Source organism: Engystomops pustulosus, chromosome 2, assembly GCF_040894005.1.
Source record: "Engystomops pustulosus chromosome 2, aEngPut4.maternal, whole genome shotgun sequence".
NCBI lineage: Eukaryota > Metazoa > Chordata > Amphibia > Anura > Leptodactylidae > Engystomops > Engystomops pustulosus.
In genome coordinates, this window is record NC_092412.1 from 262,876,139 (window position 1) to 262,899,271 (window position 23,133).

At 51.7% G+C, this 23,133-nt stretch overlaps 1 protein-coding gene across 12 annotated transcripts in view; it reads right to left on the reverse strand.

Moving 5' to 3' along the window:
* Nucleotides 1-23,133, reverse strand: part of STXBP5L (syntaxin binding protein 5L) — a 746,575-nt gene that overhangs the window by 78,467 nt on the left and 644,975 nt on the right. For all 12 annotated transcript variants that reach the window (XM_072139024.1, XM_072139025.1, XM_072139028.1 and 9 more), the window contains 2 exons: nt 11,240-11,457; nt 6,849-7,015 (listed from right to left, as the gene is read on the reverse strand). In XM_072139024.1, coding sequence (XP_071995125.1) covers nt 6,849-7,015; nt 11,240-11,457 — 385 coding nt within the window. The remainder of the gene's footprint in view (nt 1-6,848; nt 7,016-11,239; nt 11,458-23,133) is intronic.

Genomic DNA, 23,133 nt, shown 5'->3' on the forward strand with positions numbered 1-23,133 from the left:
ATCCCAGTTGGGCTGAGCCCATAACCCCTTAAAGAGCCAGAGACTCTCCTGGATTCTCATTGTTTATAAGCCAGAAACTGTCCTGGACTTCTCCCCAGTTCAGCTTGAAAGCACCCCTCTCTGCTGAATGCAGAGCTACGTCTTCTACAAAGGACTGTGTCACTCATATCAAGAGATGATCCTTTGCTTTTTCCCCTTCTACAAGGACTGTGCCCAGAGAATGGACGAATGGATGTATTTGAGCCCTCTGGGAGACTGAGAGTCGCTACACTGTGAGGAAAAAGGACAGCCTTCGTATTGCTGCTTCAATATTACACCTTCTTTCGCAAGAAATGGACATTTGATATTGATTTCAATGCCCTAACTTTATGTCTTACCTTCCAGGTTAAAGGACTTTCATTTAATATCATGAGGACTATCATACCTTTTCTTTACAGGAAAAGGACATTCCTATTTGCTACTAAAAGTTATGTAACATTTGTCGAAGCAGTTTACCCATTGTGCTACCTACCGCCAAGCAGTGACACTTAGACGTCATAGACTAAGAGTAAGACCATCAGATGGCAGGTATACCAGTGTACTGTATGTACTTTATATGTCTGTGATTATGCCACCTGGGTGATGTGTCTTCGGACAAATTTCAGGCCTTGGTGCAAGGAGTGGCTTACAGGACATGACACCACGACACCACGAAAACAGTAGGTTTAAGGGCCATGGCTACCAACTGTATTGTCCTAATTTATGTCATTTAGTCCAATACCAACCATGGTTCCTACAGCCAGGACAGTGGGTGGCTTGTCTCCCCTACCATGCACATACCCAAGCACTTCACCCAAAGTGCACTTTAATTTTGCACCCCTACAGGTTAGTGCTCGCCAGCTCCAGCCCTTATTATCACCCGGCCTATAGCCGAGCCGTGGGCGGCTCGTTCAATTACCAAGGGGGTAATTACTGGTTTCTCAGACTACAGACTGCAATGTACTTGTCTTGTAGCTTAGTTGTGAAGCGGGGCCTCCCACTTCTCTTTCTACTCTGGTTAGAGCCTGTTTGTGCTCTCCTCTGAAGGGAGTTGTACACACCGTTGTAGGAAATCTTCAGTTTCTTGGCAATTTGTCGCATGGAATGGCCTTCATTATGAAGAACAAGAATAGACTATCGAGATTTACATGAAAGTTCTTTTTTTCTGGTCTTTGTGAGAGTTTCATAGAACAAACAAATGTGATGCTCCAGATTCTCAACCAGCTGAAAGGAAGGTCAGTTTTATAGCTTCTCTAATCAGCCAAACTCTTTTCAGCTGTGCTAGAAAACTGGAACAAGGGTTTTCAAGGGTTTTCTAAACATCCATTAGCTTCTTACACAGTTACCAAACACAATGGGCCACAGTGGTGGTTTTTGGGGCCTTTATACACCTATGTAGATATCGCATTAAAAACTAGACGTTTGCAGCTAGAATAGACATTTCCCACTAAGTCGGCACCTGGGGTAATTGTCCGCTCTCCTTAAAGCATTATTTGAGATAATTTCTTCTATTGCGTGCGTCGGAGTGTGGTGAACACTTTTCTAATATTGTCCATTAACAAATTCTGCTTAGTTTGTAAAATAATTCAAGAGATGCGTATCCCAGCCTGTACAGTGTGTGTCTCCCATCTAATCTCCCTGTGTGTGGTTACACAGCTCTGAGAAGGAAGGATTAACTTTCTGTAACAAACAGAAGAAGACAGGAGAGAGCAGAAAGGGATATCTCACCGCTCAAAGCTGTGTAACCAACAGCAGAGGAGAGAGAGACCCGTCTTCAGGCCTGTAGAGAGATTTGTCATAGCAACAGAGAAGTAACATTGTAACTAAGGAACATTGCAGACCGATTCTTTACAAACTAAGCAGAATTTCTAAATGAAGGATATTAGAAAAATGCTCACAACCCCCCCCCCCCCTCCCCCCAATATTAAAAATTAGTGGAAATGATGGTTACTCTTCAATGTTCTCCACTTGTGAATAATGGGGCACATTTACTAAGGGCCCTGCGCCAGTTTTCTTTTGGACTTTGAACCATTTTTTCAGGGTACACTCCTTGCAGAGGTATTTAAGAAGTGGCGCCCCCTGCACTAGGCCTCATTCAACACAAATCAGGGTGCGTTTCGGAGCTCATTGCGACCATGCACCAAATTTATCATGCAAAGTCAGACATAAGTGTGTTGCACGCCATATGTTGTAAGGTGCAGCACAAAAAAGTAGGTGAACTCTGTCGGGCCAGTGTAGAACTTCTGCTCTCATAGTGGTGGTCACACTGGCTGATGATCAATCCAACAGGTGAGGGTGATTATCAGCACCTGCCAGAGCTTCTGCTGTTATAGAGATGGTCCCACTAGTTGACGATATTCATAATTCATTGATAATTCATCAGGGACGGTGGGTTGTCAGCTGCTGGCTTATATCTACCTACCTACAGGAGGTAAGTGGGCACTTAGTTTCCCCCCCACTGCCTTTTCTGTGTAGTTTGTCAGTGATAAGGGGCAGATCTATTTCCCGTGTCTGTATCAGCGATGATTCCTCCGGACTTCCGGGAATAATTGCTGAACAAACAGATTTATGTAGAAAAATCAACAGAAAAAAATCCTGGAACCTAAAATTAGAGAATGAAATGTTGTTTCAACAAATAGAGGAAAGCCGAATGCGGGAGATTAGGACGACACGGACGGCTTTGTCAGCGCCGCTACCAATAATCCTGTAATTGCTGGTAAATTACAGCCTTCAGCTCTCTGCCAGCGCCGCGCGGTTATCAGGCCACTCAGCGACGCCTCCTGCGCCTCCGCTAATAACTGTGATCTCCGAGCATCAGATCCCCGAACCATACATCGAGGCGGGGTCATCCCAGAATATCCCAAATCATCAGCACCCAATGTACTCTGCTCCAATCACCCAGCACCTCACCACCAGGATACCCCGATACCCCGCACCTCACCCAGAGGATACCCTGCACCTCACCCAGAGGATACCCTGCACCTCACCCAGAAAATACCCTGCACCTCACCCAGAGGATACCCTGCACCTCACCCAGAGGATACCCTGCACCTCACCCAGAGGATACCCCGCACCTCACCCAGGGGATACCCCGCACCTCACCCAGGGGATACCCCGCACTATACACGGAGGAGGGGTCATCCCAGAATATCCCAAATCATCAGCACCCAATGTACTCTGCTCCAATCACCCAGCACCTCACCCACAGGATACCCCGATACCCCGCACCTCACCCAGAGGATACCCTGCACCTCACCCAGAGGATACCCTGCACCTCACCCAGAAAATACCCTGCACCTCACCCAGAGGATACCCTGCACCTCACCCAGAGGATACCCCGCACCTCACCCAGAGGATACCCCGCACCTCACCCAGGGGATACCCCGCACTATACATGGAGGAGGGGTCATCCCAGAGTAACCCAAATCATCAGCACCCAGTGATACCCAGTGTACTCTGCTCCAATCACCCAGCACCTCACCCACAGGATACCCCGATACCCCGCACCTCACCCAGAGGATACCCCGATACCCCGCACCTCACCCAGAGGATACCCCGCACCTCACCCAGAGGATACCCCGCACTATACACGGAGGAGGGGTCATCCCAGAATATCCCAAATCATCAGCACCCAGTGATACCCAGTGTACTCTGCTCCAATCACCCAGCACCTCACCCACAGGATACCCCGATACCCCGCACCTCACCCAGAGGATACCCCGCACTATACACGGAGAAGGGGTCATCCCAGAATATCCCAAATCATCAGCACCCAATGTACTCTGCTCCAATCACCCAGCACCTCACCCACAGGATACCCCGATACCCCGCACCTCACCCAGAGGATACCCCGATACCCCGAACCTCACCCAGAGGATACCCCGCACTATACACGGAGGAGGGGTCATCCCAGAATATCCCAAATCATCAGCACCCAGTGATACCCAGTGTACTCTGCTCCAATCAGCACCTCACCCACAGGATACCCCGATACCCCGCACCTCACCCAGAGGATACCCTGCACCTCACCCAGAGGATACCCCGCACCTCACCCAGAGGATACCCCGATACCCCGCACCTCACCCAGAGGATACCCCGCACTATACACGGAGGAGGGGTCATCCCAGAATATCCCAAATCATCAGCACCCAGTGATACCCAGTGTACTCTGCTCCAATCAGCACCTCACCCACAGGATACCCCGATACCCCGCACCTCACCCAGAGGATACCCTGCACCTCACCCAGAGGATACCCTGCACCTCACCCAGAGGATACCCTGCACCTCACCCAGAGGATACCCTGCACCTCACCCAGAGGATACCCTGCACCTCACCCAGAGGATACCCTGCACCTCACCCAGGGGATACCCCGCACCTCACCCAGAGGATACCCTGCACCTCACCCAGAGGATACCCTGCACCTCACCCAGAGGATACCCTGCACCTCACCCAGAGGATACCCTGCACCTCACCCAGAGGATACCCCGCACCTCACCCAGAGGATACCCCGCACCTCACCCAGGGGATACCCCGCACTATACATGGAGGAGGGGTCATCCCAGAGTAACCCAAATCATCAGCACCCAGTGATACCCAGTGTACTCTGCTCCAATCACCCAGCACCTCACCCACAGGATACCCCGATACCCCGCACCTCACCCAGAGGATACCCCGATACCCCGCACCTCACCCAGAGGATACCCCGCACCTCACCCAGAGGATACCCCGCACTATACACGGAGGAGGGGTCATCCCAGAATATCCCAAATCATCAGCACCCAGTGATACCCAGTGTACTCTGCTCCAATCACCCAGCACCTCACCCACAGGATACCCCGATACCCCGCACCTCACCCAGAGGATACCCCGATACCCCGCACCTCACCCAGAGGATACCCCGCACTATACACGGAGAAGGGGTCATCCCAGAACATCCCAAATCATCAGCACCCAATGTACTCTGCTCCAATCACCCAGCACCTCACCCACAGGATACCCCGATACCCCGCACCTCACCCAGAGGATACCCCGATACCCCGCACCTCACCCAGAGGATACCCCGCACTATACACGGAGGAGGGGTCATCCCAGAATATCCCAAATCATCAGCACCCAGTGATACCCAGTGTACTCTGCTCCAATCAGCACCTCACCCACAGGATACCCCGATACCCTGCACCTCACCCAGAGGATACCCCGATACCCCGCACCTCACCCAGAGGATACCCCGCACCTCACCCAGAGGATACCCCGATACCCTGCACCTCACCCAGAGGATACCCCGATACCCTGCACCTCACCCAGAGGATACCCCGCACTATACACGGAGGAGGGGTCATCCCAGAATATCCCAAATCATCAGCACCCAGTGTACTCTGCTCCAATCAGCACCTCACCCAGAGGATACCCCGCACCTCACCCAGAGGATACCCCGATACCCTGCACCTCACCCAGAGGATACCCCGCACCTCGACCAGAGGATACCCCGCACATCACCCAGAGGATACCCCGCACCTCACCCAGAGGATACCCCGATACCCTGCACCTCACCCAGAGGATACCCCACACCTCGACCAGAGGATACCCCGCACCTCGACCAGAGGATACCCCGCACCTCGACCAGAGGATTCCCCGCACCTCGACCAGAGGATACCCCGCACCTCGACCAGAGGATACCCAGAGGATACCCCGCACCTCACCCAGAGGATACCCCGCACCTCACCCAGAGGATACCCCGATAACCTGCACCTCACCCAGAGGATACCCCGCACCTCACCCAGAGGATACCCCGCACCTCACCCAGAGGATACCCCGATACCCTGCACCTCACCCAGAGGATACCCCACACCTCGACCAGAGGATACCCCGCACCTCGACCAGAGGATACCCCGCACCTCGACCAGAGGATTCCCCGCACCTCGACCAGAGGATACCCCGCACCTCGACCAGAGGATACCCAGAGGATACCCCGCACCTCACCCAGAGGATACCCCGCACCTCACCCAGAGGATACCCCGATAACCTGCACCTCACCCAGAGGATACCCCGCACCTCACCCAGAGGATACCCCGCACCTCAACCAGAGGATACCCCGCACCTCACCCAGAGGATACCCCGCACCTCACCCAGAGGATACCCCGCACCTCACCCAGAGGATACCCCGCACCTCACCCAGAGGATACCCCGATAACCTGCACCTCACCCAGAGGATACCCCGCACCTCACCCAGAGGATACCCCGCACCTCACCCAGAGGATACCCCACACCTCACCCAGAGGATACCCCAATAACCTGCACCTCACCCAGAGGATACCCCGCACCTCACCCAGAGGATACCCCGCACCTCACCCAGAGGATACCCCGCACCTCACCCAGAGGATACCCCACACCTCACCCAGAGGATACCCCGCACCTCACCCAGAGGATACCCCGCACCTCACACCTCACCTATAGGATACCCCGCACCTCACCCAGAGGATACCCCGCACCTCACACCTCACCTATAGGATACCCCGCACCTCACCCAGAGGCTACCCCGCACCTCACCCAGAGGATACCCCGCACCTCACCCAGAGGATACCCCGCACCTCACCCAGAGGATACCCTGCACCTCACCCAGAGGATACCCTGCACCTCACCCAGAGGATACCCCGCACCTCACCCAGAGGATACCCCGCACCTCACACCTCACCTATAGGATACCCCGCACCTCACCCAGAGGATACCCCGCACCTCACCCAGAGGATACCCCGCACCTCACCCAGAGGATACCCCGCACCTCACCCAGAGGATACCCCGCACCTCACCCAGAGGATACCCCAGACCTCACCTCAGACAGGGGATACTGTCCTTTAGGGGCCCCTCTGTGGTCATGGTGTTGGCGCTGCCTGCCAGGTTTCTGCTCCTGGAAGACAGAGGTTCTGGGAAGGGAGCGATGCTGTCCGGGTCAGGGGTCATGATGTCCTCAACCTCATACGGAAGCCGAACTTCTAGGGACTTACAGGAAACATTAAGAGGAATCATGTCAGTCACAGGCAGAACCCAGACCATCAGTGGTAATGTTATACTACAGACACATCCTGCCCCCGAGCAACCTCCACCCTGTACTGTGACATCACTGTGTGTATTATCCTGTACTGTGACATCACTGTGTGTATTATCTCTGTACTGTGACATCACTGTATGTATTATCCCTGTACTGTGACATCACTGTGTGTATTATCCCTGTACTGTGACATCGCTGTGTGTATTATCCCTGTACTGTGACATCGCTGTGTGTATTATCCTGTACTGTGACATCACTGTGTGTATTATCCCTGTACTGTGACATCACTGTGTGTATTATCCTGTACTGTGACATCACTGTGTGTATTATCTCTGTACTGTGACATCACTGTATGTATTATCCCTGTACTGTGACATTACTGTGTGTATTATCCCTGTACTGTGACACCACTGTGTGTATTATCCCTGTACTGTGACATCACTGTGTATTAGCTCTGTACTGTGACATCGCTGTGTGTATTATCCCTGTACTGTGACATCACTGTGTGTATTATCCCTGTACTGTGACATCGCTGTGTGTATTATCCCTGTACTGTGACATCACTGTGTGTATTATCTCTGTACTGTGACATCACTGTGTGTATTATCCCTGTACTGTGACATTACTGTGTGTATTATCCCTGTACTGTGACATTACTGTGTGTATTATCCCTGTACTGTGACACCACTGTGTGTATTATCCCTGTACTGTGACATCACTGTGTATTAGCTCTGTACTGTGACATCGCTGTGTGTATTATCCCCTGTACTGTGACATCACTGTGTGTATTATCTCTGTACTGTGACATCGCTGTGTGTATTATCTCTGTACTGTGACATCACTGTGTGTATTATCTCTGTACTGTGACATCACTGTGTGTATTATCCCCTGTACTGTGACATCACTGTGTGTACTATCCCTGTACTGTGACATCACTGTGTGTATTATCTCTGTACTGTGACATTACTGTGTGTATTATCCCTGTACTGTGACATCACTGTGTGTATTATCCATGTGCTGTGACATCGATGTGTGTATTATCCTGTACTGTGACATCACTGTGTGTATTATCCTGTACTGTGACATCACTGTGTGTATTATCCCTGTACTGTGACATCACTGTGTGTATTATCCCCTGTACTGTGACATCACTGTGTGTATTATCTCTGTACTGTGACATCATTGTGTGTATTGTCTCTGTACTGTGACATCACTGTGTGTATTATCTCTGTACTGTGACATCACTGTGTGTATTATCTCTGTACTGTGACATCACTGTGTGTATTATCCCTGTACTGTGACATCACTGTGTGTATTATCCCTGTACTGTGACATCACTGTGTGTATTATCCCCTGTACTGTGACATCACTGTGTGTATTATCCCTGTACTGTGACATCACTGTGTGTATTATCTCTGTACTGTGACATCGCTGTGTGTATTATCCCTGTACTGTGACATCGCTGTGTGTATTATCCCTGTACTGTGACATCACTGTGTGTATTATCTCTGTACTGTGACATCGCTGTGTGTATTATCCCTGTACTGTGACATCACTGTGTGTATTATCCCTGTACTGTGACATCACTGTGTGTATTATCTCTGTACTGTGACATCGCTGTGTGTATTATCCCTGTACTGTGACATCACTGTGTGTATTATCCCTGTACTGTGACATCACTGTGTGTATTATCTCTGTACTGTGACATCACTGTGTAGTATCTCTGTACTGTGACATCACTGTGTGTATTATCTCTGTACTGTGACATCACTGTGTGTATTATCCCTGTACTGTGACATCACTGTGTGTATTATCTCTGTACTGTGACATCACTGTGTGTATTATCCCTGTACTGTGACATCACTGTGTGTATTATCCCTGTACTGTGACATCACTGTGTGTATTATCTCTGTACTGTGACATCGCTGTGTGTATTATCTCTGTACAGTGACATCGCTGTGTGTATTATCCCGGTACTGTGACATCACTGTGTGTATTATCTCTGTACTGTGACATCACTGTGTGTATTATCCCGGTACTGTGACATCACTGTGTGTATTATCCCTGTACTGTGACATCACTGTGTGTATTATCCCTGTACTGTGACGTCACTGTGTGTATTATCCCTGTACTGTGACATCTCTGTGTGTATTATCCCTGTACTGTGACATCACTGTGTGTATTATCCCTGTACTGTGACATCACTGTGTGTATTATCCCTGTACTGTGACATCACTGTGTGTATTATCCCTGTACTGTGACATCACTGTGTGTATTATCCCTGTACTGTGACATCACTGTGTGTATTATCCATGTACTGTGACATCACTGTGTGTATTATCCCTGTACTGTGACATCACTGTGTGTATTATCCATGTACTGTGACATCACTGTGTGTATTATCTCTGTACTGTGACATTACTGTGTGTATTATCCCTGTACTGTGACATCACTGTGTGTATTATCCCTGTACTGTGACATCACTGTGTGTATTATCCCTGTACTGTGACATCACTGTGTGTATTATCCTTGTACTGTGACATCGCTGTGTGTATTATCCCTGTACTGTGGCATCGCTGTGTGTATTATGCCTGTACTGTGACATCACTGTGTGTATTATCCCTGTGCTGTGACATCGCTGTGTGTATTATGCCTGTACTGTGACATCACTGTGTGTATTATCCCTGTGCTGTGACATCACTGTGTGTATTATCCCTGTACTGTGACATCACTGTGTGTATTATCCTTGTACTGTGACATCGCTGTGTGTATTATCCCTGTACTGTGGCATCACTGTGTGTATTATCCCTGCACTGTGACATCACTGTGTGTATTATCCCTGTACTGTGACATCACTGTGTGTATTATCCCTGTACTGTGACATCACTGTGTGTATTATCCCTGTACTGTGACATCACTGTGTGTATTATCCCCTGTACTGTGACATCACTGTGTGTATTATCCCTGTACTGTGACGTCACTGTGTGTATTATCCCTGTACTGTGACATCACTGTGTGTATTATCCCTGTACTGTGACATCACTGTGTGTATTATCCCTGTACTGTGACATCACTGTGTGTATTATCCCTGTACTGTGACATCGCTGTGTGTATTATCCCTGTACTGTGACATCGCTGTGTGTATTATGCCTGTACTGTGACATCACTGTGTGTATTATCCCTGTACTGTGACATCACTGTGTGTATTATCCCTGTACTGTGACATCACTGTGTGTATTATCCCTGTACTGTGACATCACTGTGTGTATTATCCTGTACTGTGACATTACTGTGTGTATTATCCCTGTACTGTGACATTACTGTGTGTATTATCCCTGTACTGTGACATCACTGTGTGTATTATCCCTGTACTGTGACATCACTGTGTGTATTATCCCTGTACTGTGACATCACTGTATGTATTATCCTGTACTGTGACATCGCTGTGTGTATTATCCCTGTACTGTGACATCACTGTGTGTATTATCCCTGTACTGTGACATCACTGTGTGTATTATCCCTGTACTGTGACATCGCTGTGTGTATTATCCCTGTACTGTGACATCACTGTGTGTATTATCTCTGTACTGTGACATCGCTGTGTGTATTATCCCTGTACTGTGACATCACTGTATGTATTATCCTGTACTGTGACATCGCTGTGTGTATTATCCCTGTACTGTGACATCACTGTGTGTATTATCCCTGTACTGTGACATCGCTGTGTGTATTATCCCTGTACTGTGACATCACTGTGTGTATTATCTCTGTACTGTGACATCACTATGTGTATTATCCTGTACTGTGACATCACTGTGTGTATTATCCCCTGTACTGTGACATCACTGTGTGTATTATCCCTGTACTGTGACATCACTGTGTGTGTTATCCATGTACTGTGACATCACTGTGTGTATTATCCCTGTACTGTGACATCACTGTGTGTATTATCCCTGTACTGTGACATCACTGTGTGTATTATCCCTGTACTGTGACATCGCTGTGTGTACTATCCTGTACTGTGACATCACTGTGTGTATTATCCCCTGTACTGTGACATCACTGTGTGTATTATCCCTGTACTGTGACATCACTGTGTGTATTATCCCTGTACTGTGACATCACTGTGTGTATTATCCCTGTACTGTGACATCACTGTGTGTATAATCACTTACCGCTATCTCTGTCACCACCTCGTGTTTGCTGAACCTGTAGACGATGACGTAGGTTGACACTCCGGCCACACAGAAGATTCTGCTCTCCGGACACCAGGTCATCATCTGGATGGCGAAGGGGTCGTCCTCCACGATCTCTGACCCCGTCTTCCCCTCCCCCGACTTCAGCTTCTCAAACACCTTGGACGTCTTCAGCTTATACAACATCTGGAGGCTGGCTGCAAGACAGGACAACACTGAGGCCTGGGGAGGCCTAGGGTGTAATATGTGCAGGGTGTGTACTATGTGCAGGGGATGTACTATGTGCAGGGTCCTGTGTACTATGTGCAGTGAGTACTATGTGCAGGGGGTGTACTATGTGCAGGGTCCTGTGTACTATGTGCAGTGAGTACTATGTGCAGGGGGTGTACTATGTGCAGGGGGTGTACTATGTGCAGGGGGTGTACTATGTGCAGGGGGTGTGTACTATGTGCAGGGGGTGTACTATGTGCAGGGGGTGTACTATGTGCAGGGGGTGTACTATGTGCAGGGTCCTGTGTACTATGTGCAGGGGGTGTGTACTATGTGCAGGGTCCTGTGTACTATGTGCAGGGGGTGTACTATGTGCAGGGTCCTGTGTACTATGTGCAGGGGGTGTGTACTATGTGCAGGGGGTGTGTACTATGTGCAGTGAGTACTATGTGCAGGGGGTGTACTATGTGCAGGGTCCTGTGTACTATGTGCAGGGGGTGTACTATGTGCAGGGGGTGTACTATGTGCAGGGTCCTGTGTACTATGTGCAGGGGGTGTGTACTATGTGCAGGGGGTGTGTACTATGTGTAGGGGGTGTGTACTATGTGCAGGGGGTGTGTACTATGTGCAGGGGGTGTACTATGTGCAGGGGGTGTACTATGTGCAGGGGGGGTGTACTATGTGCAGGGGGGGTGTACTATGTGCAGGGAGTGTACTATGTGCAGGGGGTGTACTATGTGCAGGGGGTGTACTATGTGCAGGGGGTGTACTATGTGCAGGGTGTGTACTATGTGCAGGGGGTGTACTATGTGCAGGGGATGTGTACTATGTGCAGTGTCCTGTGTACTATGTGCAGGGTCCTGTGTTCTATGTGCAGTGTCCTGTATACTATGTGCAGGGTCCTGTATACTATGTGCAGTGTCCTGTGTACTATGTGCAGGGGGTGTACTATCTGCAGGGTGTGTGTACTATGTGCAGGGTGTGTGTACTATGTGCAGGGGGTGTGTACTATGTGCAGGGGGTGTGTACTATGTGCAGGGGGTGTGTACTATGTGCAGGGGGTGTACTATGTGCAGTGTCCTGTGTACTATGTGCAGGGGGTGTACTATGTGCAGGGTCCTGTGTATTATGTGAAGGGTCCTGTGTACTATGTGCAGGGTCCTGTGTTCTATGTGAAGTGTCCTGTATACTATGTGCAGGGTCCTGTGTACTATGTGCAGTGTGTACCATGTGCAGGGTCCTGTGTACTATGTGCAGTGTGTACTATGTGCAGGGTCCTGTGTACTATGTGCAGTGTCCTGTGTACTATGTGCAGTGTGTACTATGTGCAGTGTCCTGTGTACTATGTGCAGGGTCCTGTGTACTATGTGCAGGGTCCTGTGTACTATGTGCAGGGTCCTGTGTACTATGTGCAGTGTGTACTATGTGCAGTGTCCTGTGTACTATGTGCAGGGTCCTGTGTACTATGTGCAGGGTCCTGTGTACTATGTGCAGTGTCCTGTGTACTATGTGCAGGGTCCTGTGTGCTATGTGCAGTGTGTACTATGTGCAGGGTCCTGTGTACTATGTGCAGTACCCTGTGTACTATGTGCAGTGTGTACTATGTGCAGGGTCCTGTGTGCTATGTGCAGTGTGTACTATGTGCAGGGTCCTGTGTACTATGTGCAGTGTCCTGTGTACTATGTGCAGTGTGTACTATGTGCAGGGTCCTGTGTACTATGTGCAGTGTGTACTATGTGCAGTGTCCTGTGTACTATGTGCAGGGTCCTGTGTACTATGTGCAGGGTCCTGTGTACTATGTGCAGTGTCCTGTGTACTATGTGCAGTGTGTACTGTGTGCTATGTGCAGTGTGTACTGTGTACTATGTGCAGTATGTACTATGTGCAGGGTCCTGTGTACTATGTGCAGTGTGTACTATGTGCAGTGTCCTGTGTACTATGTGCAGTGTACTATGTGCAGGGTCCTGTGTACTATGTGCAGGGTCCTGTGTACTATGTGCAGGGTCCTGTGTACTATATGCAGGGTCCTGTGTACTATGTGCAGTGTGTACTGTGTGCTATGTGCAGTGTGTACTGTGTACTATGTGCAGTGTGTACTATGTGCAGGGTCCTGTGTACTATGTGCAGTGTGTACTATGTGCAGTGTCCTGTGTACTATGTGCAGTGTACTATGTGCAGGGTCCTGTGTACTATGTGCAGGGTCCTGTGTACTATGTGCAGGGTGTGTGTACTATGTGCAGGGTGTGTGTACTATGTGCAGGGGGGGGGGGGGTGTACTATGTGCAGGGTCCTGTGTACTATGTGCAGGGTCCTGTGTACTATGTGCAGTGTGTACTATGTGCAGGGGGTGTAATATGTGCAGGGTCCTTTGTACTATGTGCAGTGTGTACTATGTGCAGGGTCCTGTGTACTATGTGCAGGGTGTGTGTGCTATGTGCAGGGTGTGTGTGCTATGTGCAGGGTCCTGTGTACTATGTGCAGGGTCCTGTGTACTATGTGCAGGGGGTGTGTACTATGTGCAGGGGGTGTGTACTATGTGTAGGGGGTGTGTACTATGTGCAGGGGGTGTACTATGTGCAGGGGGTGTACTATGTGCAGGGGGGGTGTACTATGTGCAGGGGGGGTGTACTATGTGCAGGGAGTGTACTATGTGCAGGGGGTGTACTATGTGCAGGGGGTGTACTATGTGCAGGGGGTGTACTATGTGCAGGGGGTGTACTATGTGCAGGGGGTGTACTATGTGCAGGGTGTGTACTATGTGCAGGGGGTGTACTATGTGCAGGGGATGTGTACTATGTGCAGTGTCCTGTGTACTATGTGCAGGGTCCTGTGTTCTATGTGCAGTGTCCTGTATACTATGTGCAGGGTCCTGTATACTATGTGCAGTGTTCTGTGTACTATGTGCAGGGGGTGTACTATGTGCAGGGTGTGTGTACTATGTGCAGGGTGTGTGTACTATGTGCAGGGGGTGTGTACTATGTGCAGGGGGTGTGTACTATGTGCAGGGGGTGTGTACTATGTGCAGGGGGTGTGTACTATGTGCAGGGGGTGTACTATGTGCAGTGTCCTGTGTACTATGTGCAGGGGGTGTACTATGTGCAGGGTCCTGTGTACTATGTGCAGGGTCCTGTGTACTATGTGCAGTGTCCTGTATACTATGTGCAGGGTCCTGTATACTATGTGCAGTGTGTACTATGTGCAGTGTGTACCATGTGCAGGGTCCTGTGTACTATGTGCAGTGTGTACTATGTGCAGGGTCCTGTGTACTATGTGCAGTGTGTACTATGTGCAGTGTCCTGTGTACTATGTGCAGGGTCCTGTGTACTATGTGCAGGGTCCTGTGTACTATGTGCAGTGTCCTGTGTACTATGTGCAGGGTCCTGTGTGCTATGTGCAGTGTGTACTATGTGCAGGGTCCTGTGTACTATGTGCAGTACCCTGTGTACTATGTGCAGTGTGTACTATGTGCAGGGTCCTGTGTGCTATGTGCAGGGTCCTGTGTACTATGTGCAGTGTGTACTATGTGCAGGGTCCTGTGTACTATGTGCAGTGTCCCGTGTACTATGTGCAGTGTGTACTATGTGCAGGGTCCTGTGTACTATGTGCAGTGTGTACTATGTGCAGTGTCCTGTGTACTATGTGCAGGGTCCTGTGTACTATGTGCAGGGTCCTGTGTACTATGTGCAGTGTCCTGTGTACTATGTGCAGTGTGTACTGTGTGCTATGTGCAGTGTGTACTGTGTGCAGGGGGTGTACTATGTGCAGGGTGTGTACTATGTGCAGGGGGTGTACTATGTGCAGGGGATGTGTACTATGTGCAGTGTCCTGTGTACTATGTGCAGGGTCCTGTGTTCTATGTGCAGTGTCCTGTATACTATGTGCAGGGTCCTGTATACTATGTGCAGTGTTCTGTGTACTATGTGCAGGGGGTGTACTATGTGCAGGGTGTGTGTACTATGTGCAGGGTGTGTGTACTATGTGCAGGGTGTGTGTACTATGTGCAGGGGGTGTGTACTATGTGCAGGGGGTGTGTACTATGTGCAGGGGGTGTGTACTATGTGCAGGGGGTGTACTATGTGCAGTGTCCTGTGTACTATGTGCAGGGGGTGTACTATGTGCAGGGTCCTGTGTACTATGTGCAGGGTCCTGTGTACTATGTGCAGTGTCCTGTATACTATGTGCAGGGTCCTGTATACTATGTGCAGTGTGTACTATGTGCAGTGTGTACCATGTGCAGGGTCCTGTGTACTATGTGCAGTGTGTACTATGTGCAGGGTCCTGTGTACTATGTGCAGTGTGTACTATGTGCAGTGTCCTGTGTACTATGTGCAGGGTCCTGTGTACTATGTGCAGGGTCCTGTGTACTATGTGCAGTGTCCTGTGTACTATGTGCAGGGTCCTGTGTGCTATGTGCAGTGTGTACTATGTGCAGGGTCCTGTGTACTATGTGCAGTGTGTACTATGTGCAGGGTCCTGTGTACTATGTGCAGTGTCCCGTGTACTATGTGCAGTGTGTACTATGTGCAGGGTCCTGTGTACTATGTGCAGTGTGTACTATGTGCAGTGTCCTGTGTACTATGTGCAGGGTCCTGTGTACTATGTGCAGGGTCCTGTGTACTATGTGCAGTGTCCTGTGTACTATGTGCAGTGTGTACTGTGTGCTATGTGCAGTGTGTACTGTGTACTATGTGCAGTGTGTACTACGTGCAGGGTCCTGTGTACTATGTGCAGTGTGTACTATGTGCAGTGTCCTGTGTACTATGTGCAGTGTACTATGTGCAGGGTCCTGTGTACTATGTGCAGGGTCCTGTGTACTATGTGCAGGGTCCTGTGTACTATGTGCAGGGTCCTGTGTACTATGTGCAGGGTGTGTGTACTATGTGCAGGGTGTGTGTACTATGTGCAGGGGGGGGGGTGTACTATGTGCAGGGTCCTGTGTACTATGTGCAGGGTCCTGTGTACTATGTGCAGTGTGTACTATGTGCAGGGGGTGTAATATGTGCAGGGTCCTGTGTACTATGTGCAGTGTGTACTATGTGCAGGGTCCTGTGCACTATGTGCAGTGTGTACTATGTGCAGGGTCCTGTGTACTATGTGCAGTGTCCTGTGTACTATGTGCAGGTGTCCTGTGTACTATGTGTAGGTGTCCTGTGTACTATGTGCAGGTGTCCTGTGTACTATGTGCAGTGTCCTGTGTACTATGTGCAGGTGTCCTGTGTACTATGTGCAGGTGTCCTGTGTACTATGTGTAGGTGTCCTGTGTACTATGTGCAGGTGTCCTGTGTACTATGTGCAGGTGTCCTGTGTGCTATGTGCAGTGTGTACTATGTGCAGGGTCCTGTGTACTATGTGCAGGGTCCTGTGTACTATGTGCAGGGTCATGTGTACAATGTGCAGGGTCCTGTGTACAATGTGCAGGGTCCTGTGTACTATGTGCAGGGGGTGTACTATGTGCAGTGTCCTGTGTACTATGTGCAGGGTCCTGTGTACTATTTGCAGGGTCCTGTGTACTATGTGCAGTGTGTACTATGTGCAGGGGGTGTACTATGTGCAGGGTGTAGTATGTGCAGGGGGTGTGCGCTATGTGCAGTGTGTACTATGTGCAGGGGGTGTACTATGTGCAGGGTGTAGTATGTGCAGGGGGTGTACTATGTGCAGTGTGTGTACTATGTGCAGGGGGGTGTACTATGTGCAGTGTGTGTACTATGTGCAGGGGGTGTACTATGTGCAGTGTCCTGTGTACTATGTGCAGGGTCCTGTGTACTATGTGCAGGGTCCTGTGTACTATTTGCAGTGTCCTGTGTACTATTTGCAGTGTGTACTATGTGCAGTGTGTGGATTTCTGGTGCATATTATTCTGGTGCCCCCTGCACTGCTCCAGCAGAGGGCACCACATTTTTGGGGGGCCTCTTTACCATGGGGAGTGTGACACACCTATTTTGGACTTTGCATGATAAATGTGGCGCACGGTTTGGCTGAGCACCCGACGTGCCTTCAGGGGAAAAAATGTGTGTCTCTTCGGGTATAATGTGGTTGCGACACAAAAGTGGCGCGGACGCTTCTTACATACCTGTGCGAGGAGTCTACACATTGAAGAAGGTATAAAGCCTGATAGAAAACTGGTGCAAGCACCTCAGTACATGCGCTCCAGGTCAGAGAACTACAGTAACACAACACTACCAGGAATAACACACCATCCCCCGGCCCCCGCCGGCACATGTACAGGCACGTTACCCAGACGAGGCACTAACTGAACAATCTGGTATTTCTGTGTTTGGAGGAGAAATAATTATGAGGACAACCCCAAGAACACAGTCCCAAACATAAGGAGGGGGGGGGGGTGCGACTGCACAGTATTGAAGGGGGAATAAATGGGGTCAAGGATCACAAAAATTCGGTCTTCCAGCATGGAGATGGGTGGTGGCTGGGTCTTCCAGCATGAAGATGGGTGGTGGCTGGGTCTTCCAGCATGAAGATGGGTGGTGGCTGGGTCTTCCAGCATGAAGATGGGTGGTGGCTGGGTCTTCCAGCATGGAGATGGGTGGTGGCTGGGTCTTCCAGCATGGAGATGGGTGGTGGCTGGGTCTTCCAGCATGGAGATGGGTGGTGGCTGGGTCTTCCAGCATGGAGATGGGTGGTGGCTGGGTCTTCCAGCATGAAGATGGGTGGTGGCTGAGTCTTCCGGTATGAAGATGGGTGGTGGCTGAGTCTTCCAGCATGAAGATGGGTGGTGGCTGGATCTTCCAGCATGGAGATGGGTGGTGGCCGGGTCTTCCAGCATGGAGATGGGTGGTGGCTGGGTCTTCCAGCATGAAGATGGGTGGTGGCTGAGTCTTCCAGCATGGAGATGGGCGGTGGCTAGGTCTTCCAGCATGGAGATGGGTGGTGGCTGGGTCTTCCAGCATGGAGATGGGTGGTGGCTGGATCTTCCAGCATGGAGATGGGTGGTGGCTGGGTCTTCCAGCATGGAGATGGGTGGTGGCTGGGTCTTCCAGCATGGAGATGGGCGGTGGCTGGGTCTTCCAGCATGGAGATGGGTGGTGGCTGGGTCTTCCAGCATGGAGATGGGTGGTGGCTGGATCTTCCAGCATGGAGATGGGTGGTGGCTGGGTCTTCCAGCATGGAGATGGGTGGTGGCCGGGTCTTCCAGCATGGAGATGGGTGGTGGCCGGGTCTTCCAGCATGGAGATGGGTGGTGGCTGGATCTTCCAGCATGGAGATGGGTGGTGGCTGGGTCTTCCAGCATGGAGATGGGTGGTGGCTGGGTCTTCCAGCATGGAGATGGGTGGTGGCTGGGTCTTCCAGCATGGAGATGGGTGGTGGCTGGGTCTTCCAGCATGGAGATGGGTGGTGGCTGGATCTTCCAGCATGGAGATGGGTGGTGGCCGGGTCTTCCAGCATGGAGATGGGTGGTGGCTGGGTCTTCCAGCATGAAGATGGGTGGTGGCTGAGTCTTCCAGCATGGAGATGGGTGGTGGCTGGGTCTTCCAGCATGAAGATGGGTGGTGGCTGGGTCTTCCAGCATGGAGATGGGTGGTGGCTGGATCTTCCAGCATGGAGATGGGTGGTGGCCGGGTCTTCCAGCATGGAGATGGGTGGTGGCTGGGTCTTCCAGCATGAAGATGGGTGGTGGCTGGGTCTTCCAGCATGGAGATGGGTGGTGGCCGGGTCTGCCGGCATGGAGATGGGTGGTGGCTGGGTCTTTCAGCATGAAGATGGGTGGTGGCTGGGTCTTCCAGCATGTAGATGGGTGGTGGCTGGGTCTTCCAGCATGGAGATGGGTGGTGGCTGGGTCTTCCAGCATGGAGATGGGCGGTGGCTGGGTCTTCCAGCATGAAGATGGGTGGTGGCTGGGTCTTCCAGCATGTAGATGGGTGGTGGCTGGGTCTTCCAGCATGTAGATGGGTGGTGGCTGGGTCTTCCAGCATGGAGATGGGTGGTGGCTGGGTCTTCCAGCATTGAGATGGGCGGTGGCTGGGTCTTCCAGCACGTAGATGGGTGGTGGCTGGGTCTTCCAGCATGAAGATGGGTGGTGGCTGTGTATTCCAGCATGAAGATGGGTGGTGGCTGGGTCTTCCAGTATGAAGATGGGTGGTGGCTGGGTCTTCCAGCATGAAGATGGGTGGTGGCTGTGTATTCCAGCATGAAGATGGATGGTGGCTGGGTCTTCCAGTATGAAGATAGGTGGTGGCTGTGTATTCCAGCATGAAGATGGGTGGTGGCTGGGTCTTCCAGTATGAAGATGGGTGGTGGCCGGGTTTTCCAGCATGAAGATGGGTGGTGGCTGGGTCTTCCAGCATGAAGATGGGTGGTGGCCGGGTTTTCCAGCATGAAGATGGGTGGTGGCTGGGTCTTCCAGGATGGAGATGGGTGGTGGCCGGGTCTTCCAGCATGGAGATTGGTGGTGGCTGTGTATTCCAGGATGGAGATGGGTGGTGGCCGGGTCTTCCAGCATGGAGATGGGCGGTGGCTGTGTATTCCAGCATGAAGATGGGTGGTGGCTGGGTCTTCAGGCATGAAGATGGGTGGTGGCTGGGTCTTCCAGCGTGAAGATGGGTGGTGGCTGGGTCTTCCAGCATGAAGATGGGCGGTGGCTGGGTCTTCCAGCATGAAGATGGGTGGTGGCTGGGTCTTCCAGCATGGAGATGGGTGGTGGCTGGGTCTTCCAGCATGAAGACGGGTGGTGGCCGGGTTTTCCAGCATGTAGATGGGTGGTGGCTGGGTCGTCTGGCATAAAGATGGGTGGTGGCTGGGTCTTCCAGCATGAAGATGGGTGGTGGCCGGGTCTTCCAGCATGGAGATGGGTGGTGGCTGGGTCTTCCAGCATGGAGATGGGTGGTGGCTGTGTATTCCGGCATGAAGATGGGTGGTGGCTGGGTCTTCCAGCATGAAGATGGGTGGTGGCTGGGTCCTCCAGCATAGAGATGGATTGTGGCTGGGTCTTCCGGCATGAAGATGGGTGGTGGCTGGATCTTCCAGCATGGAGATGGGTGGTGGCTGGATCTTCCAGCATGAAGATGGGTGGTGGCTGGGTCTTCCAGCATGGAGATGGGTGGTGGCTGGGTCTTCCAGCATGGAGATGGGTGGTGGCTGGGTCTTCCAGCATGAAGATGGGTGGTGGCTGGGTCTTCCAGCATGGAGATGGGTGGTGGCTGGGTCTTCCAGCATGGAGATGGGTGGTGGCTGGGTCTTCCAGCATGGAGATGGGTGGTGGCTGGGTCTTCCAGCATGGAGATGGGTGGTGGCTGGGTCTTCCGGTATGAAGATGGGTGGTGGCCGGGTCTTCCGGCATGAAGATGGGTGGTGGCTGGGTCTTCCGGCATGAAGATGGGTGGTGGCTGGGTCTTCCAGCATGTAGATGGGTGGTGGCAGGGTCCTCCAGCATGGAGATGGGTGGTGGCTGGGTCTTCCAGCATAGAGATGGGTGGTGGCTGGGTCTTCCAGCATGGAGATGGGCGGTGGCCGGGTCTTCCAGCATGAAGATGGGTGGTGGCTGTGTATTCCGGCATGAAGATGAATGGTGGCTGGGTCTTCCAGCATAAAGATGGATGGTGGCTGGGTCTTCCAGCATGTAGATGGGTGGTGGCTGGGTCTTCCAGCATGGAGATGGGTGGTGGCTGGGTCTTCCAGTATGAAGATGGGTGGTGGCTGGGTCTTCCGGTATGAAGATGGGTGGTGGCTGGGTCTTCCAGTATGAAGATGGGTGGTGGCTGGGTCTTCCGGTATGAAGATGGGTGGTGGCTGGGTCTTCCAGCATGGAGATGGGTGGTGGCTGGGTCTTCCAGCATGAAGATGGGTGGTGGCTGGGTCTTCCAGCATGAAGATGGGTGGTGGCTGGGTCTTCCAGCATGTAGATGGGTGGTGGCTGGGTCTTCCAGCATGTAGATGGGTGGTGGCTGGGTCTTCCAGCATGTAGATGGGTGGTGGCTGGGTCTTCCAGCATGGAGATGGGTGGTGGCTGGGTCTTCCAGTATGAAGATGGGTGGTGGCTGGGTCTTCCGGTATGAAGATGGGTGGTGGCTGGGTCTTCCAGCATGAAGATGGGTGGTGGCTGGGTCTTCCAGCATGAAGATGGGTGGTGGCTGGGTCTTCCAGCATGTAGATGGGTGGTGGCTGGGTCTTCCAGCATGTAGATGGGTGGTGGCTGGGTCTTCCAGCATGTAGATGGGTGGTGGCTGGGTCTTCCAGCATGGAGATGGGTGGTGGCTGGGTCTTCCAGTATGAAGATGGGTGGTGGCTGGGTCTTCCGGTATGAAGATGGGTGGTGGCTGGGTCTTCCAGCATGAAGATGGGTGGTGGCTGGGTCTTCCAGCATGAAGATGGGTGGTGGCTGGGTCTTCCAGCATGTAGATGGGTGGTGGCTGGGTCTTCCAGCATGAAGATGGGTGGTGGCTTCCAGACCAAACCCAATACAATATCTATGGATGCACTAAAACTTAATGTTGCCCAATGACAGCCCCGAAACCAGAAAAATCTGGAGAAGATCAGTATGTGTGCGGGTCAATGGATGTAGAAGTGCTATGTGTTCCAGTGAAAAGATGTAGCAGAGCTGTGTGTGTGTGAGTGAAGGGATGTAGTGGAGCAGTGTGTGTGAGTGAAGGGATGTAGTGGAGCAGTGTGTGTGTGAGTGAAGGGATGTAGTAGTTATATGTGTGTGTGTGAAGGGATGTAGTGGAGCAGTGTGTGTGTGAGTGAAGGGATGTAGTAGTTATGTGTGTATGTGAATCGACCAAACCTGGGGTGCATCTTATAGTCCAAAAAATATGGTACTTATTCCCCCCTTGTACAAGTAGGGTAGAGAAAGATGTGTAGGTCAGATGACCCGTGTGTGTGGTCAGAGGAAGGGGATGTGGGGGGAGCATCCTGCGGGGGGCGCTCTCTGCGTCTTATGCTGCTCCTGGATCAGTTCTCCGCTCTGCCCGTACGACAAGCAGAACATCCTGTGATCCGAGAAGATTTAATTCCCCCCAAACAATGGAGTAAATGGAGTGCGGAGCGGGATGTGGGAGTCGGGCTGAGGTCGGGGACATTTGTCACCTCTCCGGGTTATTTTTGGAGCTGAGGATCGGCGCTAAGCTCATTGTGATTGCTGCTCCGGCTGAAGACAAATGAAGTGAAGTCAACATCTCCAGGCACAAGCCGCAGCCTAACCGAGGGAGATGCGTGGCCGCTCACGTGGAAAGCTCAGCGCCGGGGTCTTCCCTTCAGACATTTTATTTTTACAAAAGATCAAGTAAAATTTCATCAGAACAAACGGAGAAAATTTGAGGGAAGAAGAATCTGCAGAGTAGACAGAGTGCGATACTCTGCAGCAGAGAAGAGCGGCGCAACACAGGGGACCCGATGCTAGCGGCACAACACAGGGGGCCCAAAGCAGGCGGCACAACACAGGGGGCCCAAAGCAGGCGGCACAACACAGGGGGCCTCAATGCAGGCGGCACAACACAGGGGGCCCAATGCAGGCGGCACAACACAGGGGGCCCCAATGCTGGCGGCACAACACAGGGGGCCTCAATGCAGGCGGCACAACACAGGGGGCCTCAATGCAGGCGGCACAACACAGGGGTCCCAATGCTAGCGGCGCAACACAGGGGGCCCAATGCTAGCGGCGCAACACAGGGGGCCAAATGCTAGCGGCGCAACACAGGGGGCCAAATGCTAGC